We start from the raw sequence: 23,892 nt of genomic DNA on the forward strand, positions 1-23,892 counted from the left end.
GAGGCAATACTGACCTTATGACTTATTTTAGAAGCTAGATTAAGAAAAGGCAAACCTACGGTTCTAGCATTTGTAGACTTACAGAAAGACTTTGACAATGTTGGCTGGTATACTCTCTTTCAAATTCTAAAGGTGGCAGGGGTAAAATACAGGGAGCGGAAGGCTATTTACAATTTATACAGAAATCAGATGGCAGTTATAAGAGTCGAGGGGCCTGAAAGGGAATCAGTGGTTGGGAAGGGAGTGAGACAGGGTTGTAGCCTCTCCCCAATGTTATTCAATCTGTATATTGAGCAAGCAGTAAAGGAAACAAAAGGAAAATTCGGAGTAGGTATTAAAATCCATGGAGAATAAACAAAATCTTTGAGGTTCGCCGATGACGTAGTAAATCTGTCACAGACAGCAAAGGACATGGAAGAGCAGTTTAATGGAATGGACAGTGTCTTGAAGGGAGGATATAAGATGAACATCAACAAAAGCAAAACAAGGATAATGGAAAGTAGTCGAATTAAGTCAGGTGATGCTGAGGGAATCGGATTAGGAAATGAGACACTTAAAGTAGTAAAGGAGCAAAATAACTGATGATGGTCGAAGTAGAGAGGATATAAAATGTAGACTGGCAATGGCAAGGAGAGCGTTTCTGAAGAAGAGAAATTTGTTAACATCGAGTATAGTTTTAAGTGTCAGGAAGTCGTTTGTCAAAGTATTTGTATGGAGTGTAGCCATGTATGGAAGTGAAACATGGATGATAAGCAGTATGGACAAGAAGAGAACAGAAGCTTTCGAAATGTGGTGCTACAGAAGAATGCTGAAGATTAGATGGGTAGATCACGTAACTAATGAGGAGGCATTGAATAGTATTGGGGAGAAGAGAAGTTTGTGGCAGAACTTGACCAGAAGAAGGGATCAGTTGGTAGGACATGTTCTGAGACATCGAGGATGGAGGATATTAGTGTTTAACGTCCCGTCGATGACGAGGTCATTAGAGACGGAGCGCAAGCTCGGGTGAGGGAAGGATGGGGAAGGAAATCGGCCGTGCCCTTTCAAAGGAACCATCCCGGCATTTGCCTGAAGCGATTTAGGGAAATCACGGAAAACCTAAATCAGGATGGCCGGAGACGGGATTGAACCGTCGTCCTCCCGAATGCGAGTCCAGTGTGCTGAGACATCGAGGTATCACCAATTTAGTGTTGGAGGGCAGCGTGTAGGGTAAAAATCGTACAGGGACACCAAGAGATGAATACACTAAGCAGATTCAGAAGGATGTAGGTTGCAGTAGGTACTGGGAGATGAAGAAGCTTGCACAGGATAGAGTAGCATGGAGAGCTGCATGAAACTGTGTGTGTGTGTGTGTGTGTGTGTGTGTGTGTGTGTGTGTGTGTGTGTCCGCGCCAGCCCACAGACAACTTTTACTATATCTAAACAGGAACGAAAAATTTATACAATTACTGTTGTCAAATTATGCCAACATGTACACTTCTGTATGATTTATACAAGCTGAAGGAAACGTTCTTCCTGTGGCGTACACATTTTACGCCCCAGTGTTTTCCGTATCAGCGTGAAACATCTTTCAAACGATATGAACCACACTAAATGCACCGCCATTAATGTACCTGTATACCCTCATGTGCATAACCGTAATACGTTATAGTGCTCTTTTCCAACACACTTCTCATGTATGAATCAAATCTAAACGTAAGCACCACAAAATTAATGTCTTGATGGGGCATGCAGTAAAACTAAGTAACCACCTACAGATTCAAACCTCACACGACTTTGCGGAATATGGAGGAAGGTACTTTGTTCACCGAAGCCGTTCATCGCTGCGCCGTGACGTCAGTCTCGCTGCTGCCCCCCCCCCCCCCCCCCCTCTTCCTACCACTGTGTTTCCCACTGCAGCCGGTTTCCACCAGCCTCGCCGCGTGACGTCACACGCTGACCCTGGACTGGCGACTCGGGAGTTGTCTGCACTGCGCGGACGCCCGCTTCCTGCCCACAAACCGCTGTTCCGCAGCGCCAGCGCGTCTCCTCGAAGCTTCCAGGCTTGCAGCGAAATCACGACGACGAGAAAAATCTAGAAACTGCGGCCAATAAAGACGCCTTACCGAAGATCACTCTACCCACGCGCCATTCGTGGGCGGAAGAGGAACCTAAATTTTTCCTGTCTGTTCCCTTGTGCTGCGCCGAGTACGCTGGCCAGAACTTATTTTGTGGCGGCTGTTTTTCTTGCAGTAACCCTTATATATTAGGGCTGGTCACTTTCAACAGTTCCCAGTAAGTGGCTGTTGTCTGCGCTCTGATTCGCTGATGCAGAGGAGACTGACCGGTCGCCGTATTCGGTTTTACACTACCGGAGCACTGGTGCCCCATTTTGTGGCTTTGTATTGAACAAAGAGCAAGGAAAAAATCCCTCTAAATCTCGTAGTTACAGGTACGAATTCTTACAATATAACCGCGCAGAATATCGCTATATGACGTCATCCCCGCAAGCTGCACTTACTTTAGGTTCAAATACCAAGTTTAATTTCTGACGCTTCAAACTAAGCACAGTAAGAAACTAACTACAGTAAGGTGCGAACTGTGAATCACCACACAAAATCTATCAAGAGTTGACGCCATCGTTTTGTTTAGTCCTGTCTCAAATATTTCGGTCGAGAAAAGTCACGCTAATAAATCTTTGCGTGAGTTTATAAAAAACTGCACCGTTCATCATGTAATGAATATATTTTTAAAGCACCTACATGAAAGAGACTACAAAGATGGTAGTAATTCTCTTTTAGCCAATTTAGAGACTAACCGTCCATGGATATAATTTTCATGTTTTATGTTCATCTAGGTGGTAACGATTATTCGCATATTTTTATGTAAATAACTAAAAAGAGGAAATTATTTGTACACGCAATAAGTGTAAAGAAATACGCAATACTAATTTCTGTAGGAGAAAAAGAAAGAGAAACAGCTGTTTGAAACTGACAGATAAGGGGACTGAAATCCCTGACTTGCCGGTCGTCTTGTTTCCTTGGAGTTGGCAAAATTTACACGACAGAAGAAAGAAGGCACGAAGGTCGGGGGCATATTTAGATAAACAGTAAGGAGAACGACATTTGGTATCAGCAGATATGACCAAGTATTAAGCATTTTAATCGTCAATAAACGAGAGACGGAATTATTCGTGAGTGGTAACGAAAATTCATTGTATCAGCTGTGCAACTCAAGAGACAAGCAAAGGTCCTGCAGTGCTTTATAGAGGGCGTTACTTCACCTACTGTGGCATTTCGTAACTTGTAATCGCAGTTTTACGTGCGGAAAGGAACGGCGCTTCAGTGATACTATAAATTAAGTAAGGGTAGGTAGGGTGTGAATTACAAGTTAATGAACAGCAACACTGACAGCTCACCATACACTAGGTATTTACGCGTTAGAAAGCACTTGTGTATAAATTTCTCAGCATTATTTTGAAAGAAGAATAAAGCCACTGGTGCAGTGGTTTTCCGTACTTGGCTCTCCACATAACGAACTTCTACATCCAATTTTAGAATTCAAACACTTACACTCGACGTATTAACGATACCTGCGTCTTTGTATACGTCAGTTACACGCGGAACTGCATCGGTAACATGTACGTACATAATTAAATTGTGTACCAGAGAGGAGTAATATGGGTGCAATATAAGTAGACACATACTCTTCATTTACGTACATTATCTTTCGCTGCTTACGGAAAGATTCCCGACACTAAGGTACACAGTGTATGTACTGGGATTAAAGTCAGCACGTGAAGTGTAACCAAGCGTGTTCAGAAAGTACCAGATTCTGTGAATTAAATATTAGGCGCTGCAGTGATTAATTGTAAGGGCACAGAAGTACTTTGATGGTTAACATTTCACACGTGTTCCTGGAGACACATTACGTGTACAGATATTACGTACGTTATTGAAATAATTCGTAAATGCAATATTGTCAACCAGACTGACTAAGAATTTAAAGACTTCCTGGCCCTGTGTAAAATGAGCAAGGGGACCGAGACCACGAGTTGGGCTGCTCAGCACCGTACTGGTGCAGAAACTAAAGACGACAGGTAAAAGGCCAAACACAGGGCTACCAACAACGATTCACTCGTTTCCAGAATTCGAATTTTTCCGAAGTTAAGTGTACGAATATGATTGCATGCCATTACGAATTCAGCGCCTTGCCAAAATGCCGACAAGGCAAGGGAAGACTTTTCGTGTGTTGGAACATGCGAGGTATTTGACCAAATGTGGCAGCTGCAAAAAACCGTGTAAGGGGGTGGGGGCTGAACGAGATTTTTGTACGCGGTCCACACAAGTCAACAGCACGCAGAAGCCACGAACTCTGGAACACCGCAGCAAAGTGTGTGGAAGACAGTGCGTCGGCGGTTACACTCCAAACCGTACCGTCTGGATCCGTTATAACAATTAAAAGCGGACTGTTACGGCAGGCGCCTTCAGATTTGCGCCACATTGCAGGGATCAATTGAGGATGGACATTTCGCCCCCACGCTGATATTCAGCGACAAAGCAACTAACACTTTACTGAGAAAGTTTATCTCCGCAATGTGAGAGTGTGCCGTACTGAAAAACCTCACGTAATTTCGGCGCATGAAGGAGATTCGCCGAGGGTTAATGTATCCTGGGCTGTGTGACAGGCGAAGCTGAATGGGCCGTTTTAATACTGTGAGACAACTGTGGCGGGTACATCTTATCTCGATATGTTGCAGTTGTGGTTGTTTCGACTACTCATTCCTTCAGGGAGCATCGATGTTTGTTGCTACCTAAACGACGAAATTTCGCATCGCTGGATTGGCCGTAGGCGGTTAACGCAAGTACTGATCAGCTTGCAAAAGCACTTAACAATGGATGCTTGAAAATCTGAAACTGGTCACGGGTTTGTGTAATTAAACTGTGTGTGTGTGTGTGTCGTAATTGCGGTTGGCTCCTATATTGAAGTTATAATGTTTATAATTCTACTACAGCCCTATTTCTCTAAATGTTTATTTTCGAAAATTTAGCGATTAAAATAGGGTTTCATTGCGCTGTGGCTGTCTCAAATGAACTTGAAATATTAGCAGAAGGCCACTCCATCACTGACTACACAAAGTAGAGGCCATACTGGATGTTACCGAGAACTCGCGTCACAGGTATGTATGCACGATGATCTTCAGAGCCATTTTGTTTCTCTTTAGACCACTCGGCCAATGGGCTTGCGAAAATTTGAAAGGGCGCGAAACACAGGAACGTAACAGTGAGACGCAGTACAAAAAACAGACAAAAAAACACCGTGGACGGCAGAGAGCGCGGTCTGCGCCCGTCCGGACAGTGTTGGCTGCCGCTGTCTGCCGTGCTCACGTGTCGGCTGGCCGGCCGGCTGCACAGGTGTGGACCTGACCTGCCCCCACACCGGGGGCAAGCGGCGCCCAGCACCGAACCTGCCGATTCCTACTGTGCGTCACCAAAACGGACATACGACACTCTTAGAAAGCTAACATGCGCGAAATACGTGCCACACAAAAATTGTTACTGTAACATTCCATTTCTTTGGCTCCGCTGACTGACAACCATACTGTAACCTGACAACCTGTACCAGAACTCTGGCCAAGCAACGGATCACTTTTCCACCACAACACTTTACAGAAAATAATATAGCAGCCACGCGTTCTGCTGTATCCGTGAGTGTGTGTGACGTCACGCAGCACACCATTGCGCCACGGGTCAATGTCGACGGCCGCCATCAGCAGCTGCGAGCTGCTCCAGGTTAGGCAGCCGCCTGTACTGGAAATACGGCTACTTGCAGAGCCTTGATGCTTTGAGAAAAGTTAAACACACGACGGAAGTCTGAGAAAACTGCAGATTTTTTTAACTGATTAACTACTGAATGGTCTATCACCAAATGGACCACCAAGGCGACAGCGAAATTTTCGCGAACCGTTTTTTTTTCTCCGTCTGAGACATTCAAGTACCAGGTGCTCGTAAGTAAAATGCAGCTACTGACCGAAGTCCACTGTGGTCTGTGAGTATGGTAAGGCAGCGAAACACTGTAGACGTGCTAATGCGTTAACGCGAAACCAGTTGGCGCCGGAGGAAATCAATTCCAATGTTGGTTAGCAGGTGCGAATCTGTCACTGTGCAACACCTCGCGGGAGTCTCCGGTGCTCACACTGAACAAGTTCTGCAAGTGGCGGTTAATAATATCGACATTCTGCCTTTCTCACTTGTTTGTCCCTTCCTGTCCACATTCCGTTCGCAATCCATTAGATATGGGAACATTTCTTTCCAGTGTAAATCGGTTCCGCAAGGGCGCATTAGCATACCAAGTTTCGCCGCCATACAGCAGTTACAGCCCACGATGGACCTCTGTGAGTGGCTCAACTTCAGATTACAAGCACACAGTGGTACAGCGAATGACGGACATTTTCCACGCCGGACATTTGCCACACTTGCCCCTTCGCCAGGTAGCTTGACTAGCGATCCCTCAGGTTAGGGACGCCCTTCCTCGTACTACTTCTGTCCGCTTTCAAACCGGCGTCTTCCCATCTTACTCGATGCAACCAGTACGTAAGGGGGAAATACAGAGCTGCTTCTCCGAAATCGAAACATTTACAACATTTGGGAAACGAAAGCAATACCGACGACTAAGTCGGTATGTGATTAGTTGTGCCAAGTATAAATACAGATCCCTCTATCTGTACGGGCCGGCCGGTGTGGCCGTGCGGTTAAAGGCGCTCCAGTCTGGAACCGCGTGACCGGTACAGTCGCAGGTTCGAATCCTGCCTCGGGCATGGATGTGTGTGATGTCCTTAGCTTAGTTAGGTTTAATTAGTTCCAAGTTCTAGGGGACTGATGACCACAGATGTTAAGTCCCATAGTGCTCAGAGCCATTTGAACCATTTTTTTTTTGTCTGTACGGTAGCTTCCTTTCACGCTTACTTATTGAGATAGAAACAGTCTATTGCCATGGGAACAACAAGAACGGAAAGATGTAAAAGGGAGTGCGAATGTACGCTAATCATTTCTTTTTGGTCACTGCAATGTGCCTACTTTAATTACTACAACTGCATGCCCAAAAGACAATAAGGAAAGAAGAAATGGGTATGTGAACGTTTGACAACAAGAACGACATACTCCATATTAATTTACTCTCTAAAATCCGGTATCTCTTGCGGCGAAACATTAGTTAATAAAGTGTAGCGGGACAATGTTCAAAACATGACTGAAAATACGCTACTAAATAGACATAAGAACTTCTATGATGACATGTCATCTAAAGTCTACGTACATTTTGAAAAATGTTAGAAATAAAGAACTGTAGTAATACAGAATGCTATGCTTTTAACGTACGTTGTTCTACATTGTTTAGCTCTGGTATTTACAGAGTCACAGAGAAAACATCCTAGGTTTTGGAGGGAAAAACCTTAATTGTAATGATCTACACTAGAGCAGAAACAAGAAGCACAACGTAAGCAAAAATAATGTAATGCCTGTTCCAACTCACAAGTGACATTGAAGCAGATAGTTCCTGTCACTTAGGGTGGGCAGCGGTTATATTCGACAACCTGAATAAATTAATAACTGGCTCCTTTTACCGACCCCCGGTCTCATATGAAACAGTTGCTGGACAGTTCAAAGACAACTTGAGCCTCATCACAAAGAGGTACGCTACTCATACAATTATAGTTGGTAGCGACTTCAATCTACCTTCCATATGTTGTCAAAAGTTCATTTTCAGACCCTATACAAAACAACTTCTGTAATTGTTCTAAATGGTCTCTCTAAATTATTTTGAACAATTACTTCACGAGACCATTCATATTGGAAATGGTTACGAAAACACACTTGACCTCTTAGCCACAAATAATCACGACCGATACAGGGATTAGTGAACACAGTCGTAGCGAGGATCAAGTCCATAACAAAGAAATTCACCAAAACTAAACGCGAAATATATCTATTTATAAAAGCTGCTAAAAATTCGGTAGACTTCTTTCTAAGAGACACTCCCCAATCCTTGCAAACTATGTAAGTGAAGACAATATGAGGCTTAAAGTTCAAAGAAATGTTATCAACAGCACTCGAGAGATTCGTACCAAATAAATTAATAAGAGACGGAACTGATACCCCATGGTACACAAAACACGACAGAAAGCTGCCGCCGGAGCACCGAAAAAGGCAAGTATAATTTAGACGAACGCAAAATCTCCAAGATTGGTGAAGTTTTACTGAGGCTCGAAATTTGGTGCGAATTTCAATGCAAGATGCATTTAATAGTTTCCACAACGAAAGTATCTCTAGAAATGTGGCGCGAAATCCAAAGAGATTCTGGTCCTATTTTAAGTAAATCGGCGGAAAGGCTCAGTGAGTAGCTTTACTACGCGGCGGGTGAGGGGGAGGAGGAGGGGGGGGGGAGACAAGTGACCCAACCCTTCGGAGCAGCTAAAATCGTGGCGAATGTCCGCACACCGGTACAGCACGGTTCCTCCTGCACGCAGGTTACCCTCAGCCGCGTGTCAGGGCGACACCTCGCCACGGTCTCCACGTTGAGTCACGTTTACTGCCGGCCGAAGTATCATGTGAGACACCACAGTGAGAAATTTTATGCAGCTATCACATATTTTACTGGTGGACAGAACACCTAATGAATTGAAAGCACCCGGAAACACTGTGCACATTCCCAAGTCACGAGTGACCTTACTCCATTATTATTGGATATCTGTGTGCGAGCTAAAGAGCTGATTCCACACAATCGCGATTAAATGGAGGCCTTTTTAGGAAACTGTTTTGGCTGCCGCTACTGTCCATCCGTGAACGCCACAATTTTCTACAATTCAGCAAATCTTATCTATACGTTTTGAACAGGTCTTTAATACGGCGTGCATCAATTGCGTTGTATATTTTGTGAGTACAAATACGAAAATCACCACACACAGTTCCATGTCACAGAAGTGAAGGGCATTTACAGCACTGATTCCGGGTTGCTTTTTATACATAAAATTCGTGCAACTTTTATCAAATCATCGTGTCCCTCACGTGTGACGACAGTCACTTTTCCGTGACGTCACGCGTTCTGTGCTGCCATTGGATAAGAGGAGCACGCTAAACAGTCATCGTGTTGATCTACCTGTCTACGACGATAAAATTGTCAATTTTATGGTTTTGGTATTCAAATTTGCGTTTTACGACGATGTGCAGTCTGACTGACACATGGCATTTCTGAACTCTTCAAGACGGGTCGTCTTCAGTACTTTGTCATGCCAAAGGGTCTGTAAATGCGACATCAGTGACCACCCATGATTATGAAACTGTGACTTACCATCAATAACGGGTGAGGCTTCTGTAACAGTATCTGGCTAAACGAAATAATGTTTACTGTAGGTTTCTGTCAAACATAGTTAGCAAATGCCCCCACAAACGTTATAATTTTGACGTGATTCAGCCCTCTGACGGAAACTAACAACAAATCTACCTCGATTCTCGCAACTGTCGCACTGGAAATGGCACAAATTAAATCTAGGTTCTGCCGCCATTAGTGCCTGCACATAGAAATCTACACTGCACTTTAATCGTGTAATTTGAACGTGAAATGAAGAAGCTGGTAAGTGACGGCGTCAGAATCACCGACATTCACTCCTCCCTCACATAATACACGACTGAAGCGCAGGCCGCACAGAACACGGCGCGCCTCACTGATGGCTGACGCGTCGCTTTGTCGACACACCGGGCTCTCTCATCAGGCAAATGGTAACACGAGAACAGCCAAACAAAGCGATGCAGCGTTGCAGAGTGCTAAAAAAATTTCATCAGCAAATCACAAACGAGGAGACGTGACAGAGCGATAAAAAATACGAAATGTTTATTTCGTGAAGCACAAACATTACGATAAATTCTGAAGAATTTGCCAACTACTACGCAAATGGTCGCCTGTTTTGTGGCCGGGTAGGGGGGGGGGGGGGGGGGGTAGCGGAAAAATCTCTCCACTTTTTGTAGTCTCGCGTGCAGTTTCTTGGAAGTCGGTAACTGCCCTCATTCTGAAATACTGTCTGACTAAAGATCCGCGTATTTCAGCGCCCTTAGTCACGTTACCTCGCGACGCGCAATGTTTCCAACTGCGGTACTTCTCTTACTGTGTGAAAGCCGTAATTTAAGATTATACTTCCGAATCACGACATTTTAGATGTCTGAATTCGGCCACATTACGCGAAACATTAAAAAATAAATTTCTGCCACGCCTGCAAGCCGCTACACGCCTTGTCGCATTAAAACTCGCTTACTCCAAAGTTCTGCGTTTGATGGTTTTCGTAAAATTGCGTCTTACGAACTTAAGAACGCGAGGTTTTCATTTTAAATACCTGTGCTACGTGAATTCTGGGGAAATCGACAGTGGCAGATCGGAACACTAGCCGACTGAATGTAGCGTTATTTTCCATTCGTTCTAAGATATTCTCGCTCAAGTTTTCCCAGACTGGAGCAAGGCCATAAGTAACGACCAATGAATCACTGAACAGTCAAAACGGTAATTTAACACACTGTTAGCCACCCCTTTGTTCGTAGCGGCCGTAATTTTTCAAAGTAAGACAAAGTATTAGACAAGAGCAGTAAGTGAGATACGCGACAAAAACCACACAAAAGCGTGCAGAACATCCGCCGCTCCCATAAATTCCTGCCTTACCTTTCTGAGGTATTCCCGTGCAGACACAAGATACACAAGCTATGTCTCGGTAGGCAGGACAACGTCGCACGCTGCTTCCCTCCAGGCTGCTGCGTCTCAACTGGACCGCGCACACAGCCGGCTGCCCACCCCCCACCCCCAGCGCTGACGTCATGGGGCAGCGTTGCCAGCTCGCGCGGCAGGCGAGGGAACGGCTGCAGCAGGGCGTCTACGTCTGTGTCGGCACTGCACGCAGACTGAATGCACATTTAACAGCACATGACGATTCTTGCTGCACGAATTTCGTGAAAGAAAATACGGACCAGTACTCTACGAGATGTGTCCACACTAGGAATAAGAAAATACCGCACCTGTTGCTACCGCTGCCCATCTTCTTTGACCGAGGACGAAGGTGCCGGATAAACCACTAATCAAAATGCAGTACGCGTAAAATACGTGTAGTAACAAGGACTATTTAGTTTGTTTCCATCACAGCACATTCATACACTTCACCAAATCACAAACTGCCCTTTCAGTCGCAGCTGCAGAAACGTGTCAGCACACCCTGCCTTCCAAGCAACGACGTGGGAGGGAAACAAAGGTCAGTGTTGTGTTCTGCCTCTGTACTGGGAGTAGAGAGAGTCCCGTGAAACTACGGCACAGGTCGAAGCCAGTGTGTGGCGTTGCTAGGACACTCGGTGGGGAGTCTTGTTTTACGGCACATCGTTGTGCCCTAGCAGTGTTAGATTTTAAATTGGAAGGCATGATATATACGGCAAAGTGCGTTGAATGTATTGCAAATGTGGACATCGGACTATAGTCCGTTCATCACAATAAACTTCATGTAAACATTACACTATGTACTCTTCCGCGTTTGCTGGAACCTCATTAGATTTAGTTTCAGGTGGAGCGGAAACCAAGCGGTCAGAAGTGCAATCAAGTACGATGATGAGGGTTCGTTTTATGCTGTGCCTATCGACTTGTGCTGTAATACGGGGCAACAGCTTTACCGGCGCGTTTGGCTCTGACAGCGCTGGCCGGGCAAGTGGTCCAGCTAACGTGCACTGGTGTGAGCAGTGGCGGTTCAGGCGTAGAAAGAGACGAGCAGAGGACAACACAGCTTTGGATGTGAATTTTTAAACAGAAGGAAATAATATATGCTGAAACTCGGGTGAATTTCTCCTCAGGTGACCGGACGGAAAGTATAACATGCCATCGACATTAGCGAACATAGTATTTTAATTAAAAGCAGAAGTGATGAAAATTCGTGACTAACGAGGGTAATTTTTCTACATGAGCTGTGTGTGGCGTAAAAGCGCACTGTAGCAGCGCAATGTAGTAAAATACGTAAGCCACTGAAGGTATCGGAGTCAGTTGTCTGGTAATCTCTGAACTCCTACCACATCGGCCACCGCTGAACACACTTCAGTACAGCTAGGTTGATAACGAGTCTATCAGAGACAGAACCCCCAAGCCACAAAAATGTCCACATTTCCTCCTCCTCCTCCTCCTCTTTCGTGACGTGCTGTTCTGCAGTTCGCCATCGTTTGGCAGTGGCGTGTCACAAAGCTTCGCGCATTAGTTGCAGTACGTTTGACAGCGTAGTGTCTTGTTATTTCTCGCGACAAATCCCTTAACTTGGCTCCATATCAATTCTGCTGGGTTTAGACTGCAGTGTTACGACCACAACTCTAAAAATAATCCATTTGTACAGCGTGCTCGACGCCGTGAAAATTGTCTTCCATCTTTCTGCGACATTTATCACTCTGGCTCATGTGAGACCACATCTGTCCTACAAAACAATGGGCATATTCAAACAGTACTTTTTAATTTCTCTCCAAAAAATTTAATCACTTAATGTTTTATCTTCAGCCATCTTTTGCAATCTTTTATAATATATCTCTAATTAAGAATGTATGAAAACCAGAAATTTTCGTGTGATATGTAATTGTAAACTACAAGATGTGCATTTTTTTAAACATTGGTGATGCACAAGTTAATTGCCATATATGGCTCAAAACCATATCAACCAAAACCACTAAAAATATACGCAAAATATATCTATTTAAAACAGTAGATAAAAATTCGCTTGATGCCTTCCTAAGAGTGTCTCCATTCCTCCCAAGCTAATTATGTAAGTGTAGACCAGATATGGCTCAAATTCAAAGATACAGTATCGACAGCAATAGATTCATACCATCTAAGTTAATAAGAGACGGGACTGATCCACGATGGTACACAAAACGTCAGATCGCTGTTGCATAAGCAACGAAAAACGCATGCCAAATTCAGAGGAACGCACAATCCCCAAGACTGGCTAAGTTTCACGGAAGCTCGAAATTTAGTGCGGACGTCTATGCGAGATGCTTTTTGTTGTGGATTGGCAGGTGAGCCAACCCACGAAGTTTCGAGGAAGCCGAAAGGCACGCGTTTAAGCTAACGCAGGCTGGCGTGAGGTCTGGAACAGGACAAGGAAATTAGAAAAACTCACTCAGATGGTGGAATACTTAACTTTAATCCATTAATGTTGAACGTAGCTCTTGTCTGTACATTACTTACAATATCAATAGTAACTGAACATGGCGCCTTGCTAGGTCGTAGCAAGTGACGTAGCTGAAGGCTATGCTAAGCTGTCGTCTCTGCAAATGAGAACGTATGTAGACAGTGAACCATCGCTAGCAAAGTCGGTTGTACCACTGGTGTGAGTGCTAGGAAGCCTCTCTAGACCTGCCGTGTGGCGGCGCTCGGTCTGCAATCACTGATAGTGGCGACACGCGGGTTCGACATATACTACCGGACCGCGGCCGATTTAAAGGCTACCACCTAGCAAGTGTGGTGTCCGCCGGTGACACCACACTTTTGATAGTTTCCACAATGAAATATTGTCTCAAAATATGTTAGAAAACCCAAAGAGATTCTGGTCGTATGTAAAGTACACCAGTGGCAAAAAAGTCAAAACCGTCACTGCGCGTTAGGGATGGAAAAGTTACCGATGATGGTGCCACTGAAGAACCACAGCAGCTGTTAGCATGAGTGACATAAAAGTAGGTATCTTAGGTGTTGCGACAACTCAAATCACTCAAGAAAGGCAATTCTTCCGGTCCAGATGGTATACCAATCAGGTTCCTTTCAGAGTATACAGACAATACCGCCTTTCTTGGCAATCACATACAACTGCTCACTTGACGAAAGGTCTGTTCCTGAAGACTGGAAAGTAGCACAGGTCATACAAATACTCAAGAAAGGAAATAGGAGTAATCCATTTAATTACAGACCCATATCACTGACCTCAATTTGCAGGAGGATTCTGGAGCACATACTGTACTTTAACATTATGACTCACCTTGAAGAAAATGACTTATTGATACATAACCAACGCGGATTCAGAAAATATAGTTCTTGTGCAACACAGCTAGCTCTTTATTCAGATGAAGTAATGAGTGCTGTCGACAAGGGATGTCAGATCGATTCCATATTCCTAGATTTCCAGAAGGCTTTCGATACCGTTCCTCACAAGCGACTATTAATCAAATTGCGTGCATATGGAGTATCGTCTCAGTTGTGTGATTGGGTTCGTGATTTCCTCTCCGAGAGAGGTCACAGTTCGTGGCGATAGACGGTAAATCATCGAGTAGAACAGAAGTGATATCAGGCGTTCCGCAAGGTAGTTTCATAGGCCCTCTGCTGCTCCTGATTTACCTACATGATCTAGGAGATGTCTGAGCAGCCCCCTTAGATTGTCTGCAGATGACGCTGTAATTTACAGTCTAGTAAAGTCTTTAGACGATCAATTCCAACTACAAAATGACCTAGAGAGAATTTCTGTATGGTGCGAAAAGTGGCAATTGGCACTAAGCAAAAGAAAAGTGCGAGGTCATCCACATGGGTACTAAAAGAAATCCGAGTAATTTTGGGTATACGATAAATCGCACAAATCTTAGGGCTGTCAATTCGACTAAATACCTAGGAATTACAATTACGAGCAACTTAAATTGGAAAGAACACATAGATAATATTGTGGGGAAGGCGAAACAAAGACTGCGCTTTGTTCGCAGAACACTAAAGAGACAGCCTACATCACACTTGTCCATCCTCTGCTGGAATATTGCTGCGCGGTACGGGATCCTTACCAGGTAGGTTTGAGGGAGGACATCGAAAAAGTTCAAAGAAGGGCAGCTCATTTCGTGTTATCGTGAAATAGGGGTGAGAGTGTAACTGATATGATACGCGAGTTGGGCTGAGAGTCACTGAATCAAAGGCAGTCTTGATTGAGGAGAGATCTATTTACGAAATTTCAATCTCCAACTTTCTCTCCCGATGTGTAAATATTTTGTCGACACCCAACTACGTAGGAAGAAATGATCATGATAATAAAATAAGAGAAATCAGAGCTCGAACGAAAAGATATAGGTGTTCCTTTTTCCCACGCGCCATTCGAGAGTGGAATGGTAGAGTAGTAGTAGTAGTAGTAGTAGTATTAAAACGGTTCGATGAACCCTCTGCCAGGCACTTAAGTGTGAATTGCAGAGTAACCATATAGATGTATATGTAGATGTGATGAGTTTCATATTTAAATGCTTTAGGTATTCAAACCAAACAAAGAAAATTACGCACCACGTGGAGCGTAGAACCACCGCCTGCCGGCACACACGATGGTCAGTCTACGACCCTGTCTATCACGCCACGCATACAGTTAACACCTCCCTTATTTCTGATACATAGTCCTACTCGAAAAAAGTCAAAAGCTGATTTTTGTCTGTAATCTTGTGAAGAACATTAACTACTTGTTTCTCGCCATTAACGGTGTTCCACGCGCGCGTTTCACTACGAAGCAGGAAGCAGTGTCGTCCATTTTCGCGGTACGTATGAACAGCGAGACAATCAGAGCACAAGTACTGGTTACAGAGACACTGTGACTGTACACAATTTTTAAGATAAAAGTTACGTAGGTAAAGTGCGATTAAGATAGACGTTGATGGCTGTTAATACGTCAGAATGACAGGTTCTTCCGCACTGACATAGTAATAAGCTACCGAACACCTAAGTTGGACCTACTTCCAAGAGCGGAGCACCACCAGTGGTAAGAGAGCTACGGCTGATGACCAGCCAGCGCGCTTGTGTTTGTTTACATCTGGTTTGCTCTTTATGGTTAAGTACATGCTACATACGAACCCCGTACCCCCACCATTATTTTCGCATTCACGTTTATTCTCTTATCCGTCCCTCAACCGTATCATCTTATTCCACACCAACCTACACCTCTTTCTGTGCTACAGAGTACTGAAAGCTTGTTCCCAACAAATAAGTAGGATTCTCAGCCACATATGAATTTTTCCAGATGGACTGAAATACGCTGTTGTTCAACAACGGCATAAAAAAGGGGATAGGTCTGATGCTAACAACTACCACCCAGTCTTAGTTCTGACATATTTATCCAAAATTCTTGAAAAAGTCATGCATTCAGGAGCAGAATCTCTTATCTGTAAAAATGGCGAACTAATTAAATGTCAATTTGGTTTTCAGAAAGACTCTTCAACAGAAAATGCTATATATGTGCTTTCACTGATCAAATATTAAATGCACTGAATAACCGAACTTCATCCATTGGAATATTTTGTGACCTCTCAAAGGCTTTTGATGGTGTGAATCATGAATTTCTTCTAGACAAGCTTAAGTATTGTGGCATGAGTGGGACAGTGCACAAATGGTTTAATTCATATTTAACTGGAAGAAATCAGAAGTACAAATAGTCTGCGAAAATACATACATTAATGACTCGCCACTCTATATTCATGAAGATGCAAAGCTAGTTCTTTTTGCTAATGATACAAGTACAGTAATCACACTCAAGGAAATTGTAAATAATATCTTTCACAAAATTACTAAGTGGTTCTCTGCAAGTGGACACTTATTAAATTTTGAGAAAAAACAGTGAATATAATTCTGTGCAGTAAATGGCACAACACTGATAAATATAGGCTATGAACGCAAGTCTGTTGCTAAGGCAGGGTATTCAAAATTTCTGGATGTGTACACTGATGAGAAATTGAATTTGAAGAAACATCAATGATCTGCTGAAATAGTTAGGTTGAGCTACTTACGCTACTGCTGTTATTGCAAAATATTGGTGATGAACATAATTAAATTAGCCTACTATGCCTATTTTCATTCACTGCTTACACATGGTATCGTATTTGGGGGCAATTCGTCACTAAGAGGAAAAGTATTCATGGCACAGAAGGGTGTGATCAGGCTAACAGCTGGAGCCCACCAAAGATCACCTTGTGGACATTTATTCGATGAACTTGAGATATTCACAGTACCTTCGATGTACATATCTTCATTTATGAAATTTGTCATTAATGACCCACCCCAATTCAAAAGTAACAGCGAAGTGCATAGCTACAACACTAGAAAAAACCATTATCTTCACTACTCTGGATTAAATCTCACTTTGTCACAAAAAGGTGTGAACTATGTTGCCACAAAAATATTTGGTCATTTGCCAAATAGCATTAAAAATCCGGCAGATATCTAACCAACATTTAAAAGAAAATTATGGAAATACGGAAGCGTCCAATCCCGCCCGTCTGCTTTGACCCATGACGTCACAAATACGGCGGAAACGACCATAAACCACGATTCCAATATGGCGCGTATAAAGTCGCTATGTACACATTATGAGGACGAAAATACATCGAAAAACACACACACACACACTTTGCATAAGAAGCGTAATGACACTAACGGGACAAGCGCGGGAAATGGGGTGTTTTGGGTGGGGGGCAAACTAAATATAAACAAATTTAGACGCCCACCCCCATACAAAACCACACACAATATCATCTGGAATCGGACAGTTCCCTTGACCTTACTGAACATATGAATCTTTAGACATTAAGTATTAACTATAAAAACATTTACTATTTTGTGTAAAGAAAACTTATGTTCAAGTGACACATTCCACATCATTACGAAATGTATTAATGCTCTATGCAACAAGGATCAATGTATGTATGTATCTATGGATGAGGACCAACTTATCAACACAACCCATATTTCAGGGAGGTGGCTATCTTATCAGCCCTTCTTTGTGGAAGTTTGTCTACAACCACCTGCATTGCTATTTTTCATTTCCTTACACAAAAGACGATTAAATTACTCCCAACGTGTTAATGACAAGAGATCCGCTTGCTGTGATATAAACTGTGTATTCCTTCCTCTACGCAACAGCAACACACTTTATACTGTAGGCAACTACAGATGTAACAATGCGTTCTTCTTAAAGCCGCAACAGTTGAATAATTCTTTATTTGTCCTAATAAAGTATTACTCAGGAGCACCCGTTTGGTTTGACAGGAACATGTATGTGAATCTTCAGTTTCTCTCAACTTATTTTTTGATGGAACAGTCCACAGGTGAACTGCCTGTTCGTAGTGTCCAGCGTGCACGCTATGAACCGAAAGTACAGCTATGGACTGTTCCATCAAGAATATATGTAACAGTCGAGTTCTGCAGTGAGATTTGTAACTGATACTCTGTATCTTGATATCGTTCTGAGCACTGACAAACACTTATCAGAAAGGATTCTGAGGGTGGCTGGTTTTACTGCCAAAGTGTTTCAGTACTGGTCCTTTACGTGGGGCACTGCTTCACACATCCAGATACCCCCTTAGCAGAGAACCGACTACTTTTTTGGTAAGTGTACAGAACAGTCACTGCCTGGAGATGCACGATTATTAACAGAAGTGAAGACTAAGCCTGTAATGCCGGGAATTTCGACAACATTTCTAGCAAGAGGATCAATTTTAGGTCAACGTAATAACTCATTAATTTCTGTACTAACACATATAGTCTTACTGACTACCCAACAGACTACCTTGTCACCAAAAACATTACTCTAGAAAAGTGAAGATATCGAAATTCAATGGAACAGCGTTCTGTATTAAAACACATTTGCGTGACTTAACGTGCTGGCGATTGCTAATGCAGGACTGGGGGAAAGAAGCTAACAGATCAGTTGTACTAAATTCGGCAGTTTTCGTGGAGCTGACTGCTTCGGGAATACCGGATTCAATGCTCCACTATGGAACTGTCAAAATGAGTCTCACTTGGTTTGATTTCAAACCATTAGCAATAGGATCAGACTGTCCCTAGGTCTACGCACTATCCTGACGTAAAGTAATTGTTTAGTTCCTCATTAGTCGAAGTTGCCATAGCATCTTATCTACTTGCAGAAGCAGTGTTCCGTCATTCTGTTCTGTTATTCCTAAGACGCACAATAATTCTTTTATGGATCACATGTGTACAAATACGAACCTGTATTTCGGGAAAAAAAATTCAACAAAATGGCGCGAATACGAGTACAAATCTCGTCCGAGCCTATGCTTTTCACTCATGCCTAAAGTCCGTAGAATTGCAGAATTAATAGGAATGTCGGTAGGACTTTAAAATAACAAGATTTGTAATACGAAATTCGTTAGTATTTTGAGAGCGTAATAACCGAACGCGGTTTGCTTTATAAGCGATAGTCTCCATAGTGAACGTAAATGAAACCTTACAGCTACCGTGACTTTGCAAAAACAAACCAAAAGAAAACAAACAAAATAATTCAACACTACAGGAACGCATGAAAACAGTCGTCCTTACCTTATTAAGGGTGTGGGTGTAGCAGAAGAAATTCTCGGCGCAGAGACAGCAGCACGAAACCCCAACGCAGAACGTCACACTGGACACGACTCGCTACAAATGCGACAGACGCCTGCGCTTTTTTTGGCACGCAGTCAGTGCTGCCAACGGCTGCGAGGCCGGCAGGTACCAACTGCAGTCTGCTACGGGGGCCTCACACAGGGGGCAGCGCTTCCAGGGACCCCGCGCAGAACATGCGAATGTAATACGAAGACTGTCGTCCTAATTTTGTTATTGCGGACAAGCTGAAAAAAATAAAGTAACATGTTTCTGAATGTACTTTTAACGTAATGTAATCCAATTCTACGCTCACTGTGACACTGCTGTGGCCACTTGAGTACCTCTCACAAGGGAACCTCCCCATCGCACCCCCCTCAGATTTAGTTATAGGTTGGCCCAGTGGATAGGCCTTGAAAAACTGAACTCAAATCAATCGAGAAAACAGGCAGAAGTTGTATGGAACTATGAAAAAAATAAGCAAAATATACAAACTGAGTAGTCCATGCGCAAGATAGGCAACATCAAGGAGAGTGTGAGCCCAGGGGCGCTGTGGTACCGTGGTAGTTCCGCTTGGGACGCGACAGCGATCGGACGTGTCGGTACTTCCGCGTAGTCGTAGCGCCGCAAGCCGTGTTTATAATAATTCTTGGATTGTGACCTGTGATATTCTCAGTGCTTCTTCACTACCGTCGTACACAAGCTTCTTAATTTACTCACAGCGGTCCCGACCGCGCATATAGTGCAGTTATGGCTCCCAGTGTACCACGTAAAAATACCCTGTGTTTTGCATTTGAGAAATCTTCCAGGAATGTGCAACCGAGTTCTCTAGAAATCCATGACTGGATAGTAGATATTATTGGCATCACATCCGATCAGGTCCACACAGCATATTATGACATGGCGGAATACTGTTTCTTTGTGAAGTTTTTAGACAAGATACAACTGGAGAAAATTTTGGTGAATACTGGTGGGAAAGCAGAGTTCCGACATCGTGATCAGTCGGTGAGTACAGTTTCAATAACTAACGCTGACTTTGAGTATAAACAAGTGCGAGTGTTCAATTTGCCACCTGAGGTTGAGAATTGTTTTCTTAGAGATGTCCTCGCCAAATACGGTGACATCCGACAGATTAGAAACGAAAAATGGTCGAGCCGTCACAAACTCCAATGTTATAGTGGGATTCGCTCAGTTGACATGGCCGTTAGAGTCAATATCCCATCCTATATAATGGTTTGTGGTTATAAGGCTCATGTCATTTACGAGGGGCAAGAAGGTACTTGTTTCATCTGTAACACGAGTGGCCATTTGCGAGAGGATTGCCCACGGCGAGTTGTCGTACTTCGAAACAATCTGCAACAACGACAGAGATTAACATTGGCTGATGTCCTAACTCATAATCAGACGCCTTCTGTGACTGACTCCCAACCGAGTGCATCTGTGTCAGAGGACAACGATCTCGGCAACGGCACCTTCCCACCCTTGCCTCAAAAACCCGTGGCCAGTCACCCCTTAGCCACCGGTGTTGCATTATCTGTCGGTAACAAACGACGACGTACTATAAGTGACGGTAGTGGTTCCGGCGAACAGGCAGTAAAAAATCAAACCGATGACGCGGAGCCACGGGCCTCCACACAGGACACGCATGTGTCGGATGGCTCAGTTACGACCCGCCAAATTCCCATTCAACCGCCCGACGCAGGAACCGTCAATACGAGTGCAGCCGAGTGTTTACAGCAATCCGTTCCGATGCCGCTTGCCGACTCGCCGCAGGTGGCCAACACACAAGAGGCGGCAGTCAGTCAAATGCAACTCGTAAACAGGGCGGATGAAGCACGCGGTGTAGAGCATACCATAAACAGCCGCCACCTCGAAACTGCTTCCACACAACACGGGGGGGGGGGGGGGGGGGTTAGCGTGAGCAGCTGCGGACTGAGAGGTCCTTGGTTCAAGTCTTCCCTCGAGTGAAAAGTTTAGTTTTTTTTATTTTCAGGCAATTATTATCTGTCCGTCCGATGCGACGTAACTGCGCCGTAGTATGGGGACGCTACACCTAAACAAACATCGAAACACACGACGTCAGTCGACTACTGCGCACGGAGGAGAGAGTATTCCTGCTAACGAGGCTCCCTGGCTGGCAGCTGACTGTTCGCTACTTTGGACGGGAGTGCATTAAATACGTGAGATGTATTCCGTGGGCAATATGAATTCAGCGATTATAGCTCCCGACTTCAATAACAATCGCACGGTTTTGCGGTGCGGTCGCAAAACACAGACACTAAACTTATTACAGTGAACAGAGACTTCAATGAACGAACGGACAGGTCATAACTTTGCGAAAATAAAAAAGTAAACTTTTCACTCGAGGGAAGACTTGAACCAAGGACCTCTCGACCGGCAGCTGCTCACGCTAACCACAGGACCACGGCGCTCCTGAGCTCAGATGCTCCTTGTTGTTGCCTATCTTACACATGGACTACTCAGTTTGTATATTTTGTTTATTTTTTTTCATAGTTCCACACAACTTCTTCTTGTTTCCTCGATTGATCTGTGTTCAGTTTTTCAAGGTCTATCCACTGTGCCAACTTATAACTAAATCTGGGGGGGGGGGGGGGGGTGAGATTGGGAGGTTCCCTTGTCAGAAAATTATGCCCGCACCGGAGTCGAGGGAACCAGGGTTTTTAAGATACCGACGCGCTACAGTACCGTTTATTGTCAACACATGGCTGTTACCCATGCATATATTCGGTTCATTGCTTCTCAGCCCCTGTCCGCGCCATTCCTACTCATTGCTGTGGATAACAATGAAGCATTACATCCCACTCGTCAGCCGGTTGTTTCCCCACAGAATGATTGTTTTATTGTTGTCAGTTGAAACATATGCCTGCCGTACTTTCCCACTTCACGTGTTGTGTGTGCACTGTGTGTGAAGATACAGTGTTTTTCCCTGTCCTGTGGAGTTCAAAGTGCCAACAGGGAAACCTTTCCTGAAAGGGACAGATTTAAAAAATACGATTCACGTGCTCAAAAGATCAAGAAAAAGCTACAACTGAACAGTTTTTCAACTCACAAGAAGGCGCTTCCGAAAAATTTCTCCGACCAACAACGTCAGACAGTGAGACTTAAGCGTGCTTAAAAGGCCATGTCCTTAACAGCAGCCTCTCATCGTGTGGTGCTCCAGATGCAAGTGAACACAAGCACTGGAATACGGACCTCCCGCTGTCCCACATGCGGGTAGGCCTGCTACTAGCAGTTGTGAAGCAATCACGAGTTTGGACCCAGGCACTTGGCCTAATAGCTCAACATCCACAATGACAAGTGAAATTTTACATAAAGGCCCTACTAAAATTGTAAGTTTTGAGTATCCTTTAAACGAGAATGGAGGAAAATTTTCAACTCATTTTTAACATAAGAAGTTTACCAAATTGAGAAAAACAATGATCGTAAATGGCTTATGTATTCGAAACCTACCAACAACGTTCTTTGTTTTTATTGTAAACATATGCGATCTCCTTCAAGCAAGCTATCAGGCGATGGACTCTGTGGCTGGGTTCATTTAGGAAATCGGATTCAAGAGCGTGAACAATAATTTAACAACATAAACAGTACAAGAAACTGGATAGAATGCGAGGTAATTTGAAACAACAAAGTGTTATTGATCATACTGACCTTGAACTACTGGAAAAAGAGAAAGAACATTAGCGTCAGTTTCTAAAATAAATTATACTCACCCTCAGGTACCTAGCTCAAAGTAATATTGCCGTAAAGGGAGGCAGCGACAAGCTGTATCAAGGAAATAATGGTACTTTTCTTGGTTTGATCGAAAGACAGCAGAATTTGACCCTGTTTTGCAGCAACATTAGAGGTGGCTAAAGGCTCAAGTAAGTCATGACCATTTTCTTGGAAAAAAACATTCAAAATGAACTCATAAATTTGCTTGCCAACAAAGTAAAAAACAGCAGTGTTAATTCTGTAATCGAAAGTAAATATTTTTCTGACGTGCTTGATTGTACTCCTGGTACATGCCACAAGGAACAAATGACATTGATTGTTAGGTCTCTAAATTTATCAGAAGACGCAGCAACTGTAGAAGATCACTTCCTCGGCTTCCTGAACGTCACTTCAACAACAGGAGAAAGTTTTACTGAAACAGTTTTGTCGAAATTAGATAAACTAGGGCTCGATATTCATGATTGCAGAGGTCAAAGTTATCGGATATGAAAGGTTATCGAAGTGGTGTTCAAGCCAGAATATTAAGGTGCAGCCAAGAGCATTTTATATGCCATGTGACAGCCACAGTCTTGTGTTATCAGATGCGGCGGAATCTACTGCACAAAAGCAATCAGATTTTCTGGTGTAATTCAAAGGATATACATTATTTTCAGTGCATCCACTCAGAGATGGGAAATCTTATTGCGCAGGGCGCCAACTTTAACAGCGATGAATCTTTCAGATTCAGAGTAGGGTGTAGAGTGTCAAAGCTGTTAAAGTGCCAGGCGAGAGAAGTCAGAGGCGCCCTGCCTGAGGTGAGCGACAGCGCTGTTGAAA

At 43.7% G+C, this 23,892-nt stretch overlaps 1 protein-coding gene across 4 annotated transcripts in view; it reads right to left on the bottom strand.

Moving 5' to 3' along the window:
* The window catches only part of LOC124719965 (poly [ADP-ribose] polymerase tankyrase-1-like), a 106,559-nt gene extending 87,123 nt beyond the window's left edge, over positions 1 to 19,436 (bottom strand). For 3 of the 4 annotated variants that reach the window (XM_047245183.1, XM_047245180.1, XM_047245179.1), the window contains exon 1: positions 10,681 to 10,849. In XM_047245183.1, the coding sequence (XP_047101139.1) occupies positions 10,681 to 10,834 (154 nt within the window). In that variant the 5' untranslated portion in view covers positions 10,835 to 10,849. Of the gene's footprint in view, positions 1 to 10,680; positions 10,850 to 19,308 lie in introns of those variants that run through there. The other variant, XM_047245181.1, reaches the window with a different exon arrangement.
* Between the last annotated feature and the right edge of the window lie 4,456 nt (positions 19,437 to 23,892).

This window comes from Schistocerca piceifrons, chromosome 11, assembly GCF_021461385.2.
Source record: "Schistocerca piceifrons isolate TAMUIC-IGC-003096 chromosome 11, iqSchPice1.1, whole genome shotgun sequence".
Taxonomy (NCBI): Eukaryota; Metazoa; Arthropoda; class Insecta; order Orthoptera; family Acrididae; genus Schistocerca; species Schistocerca piceifrons.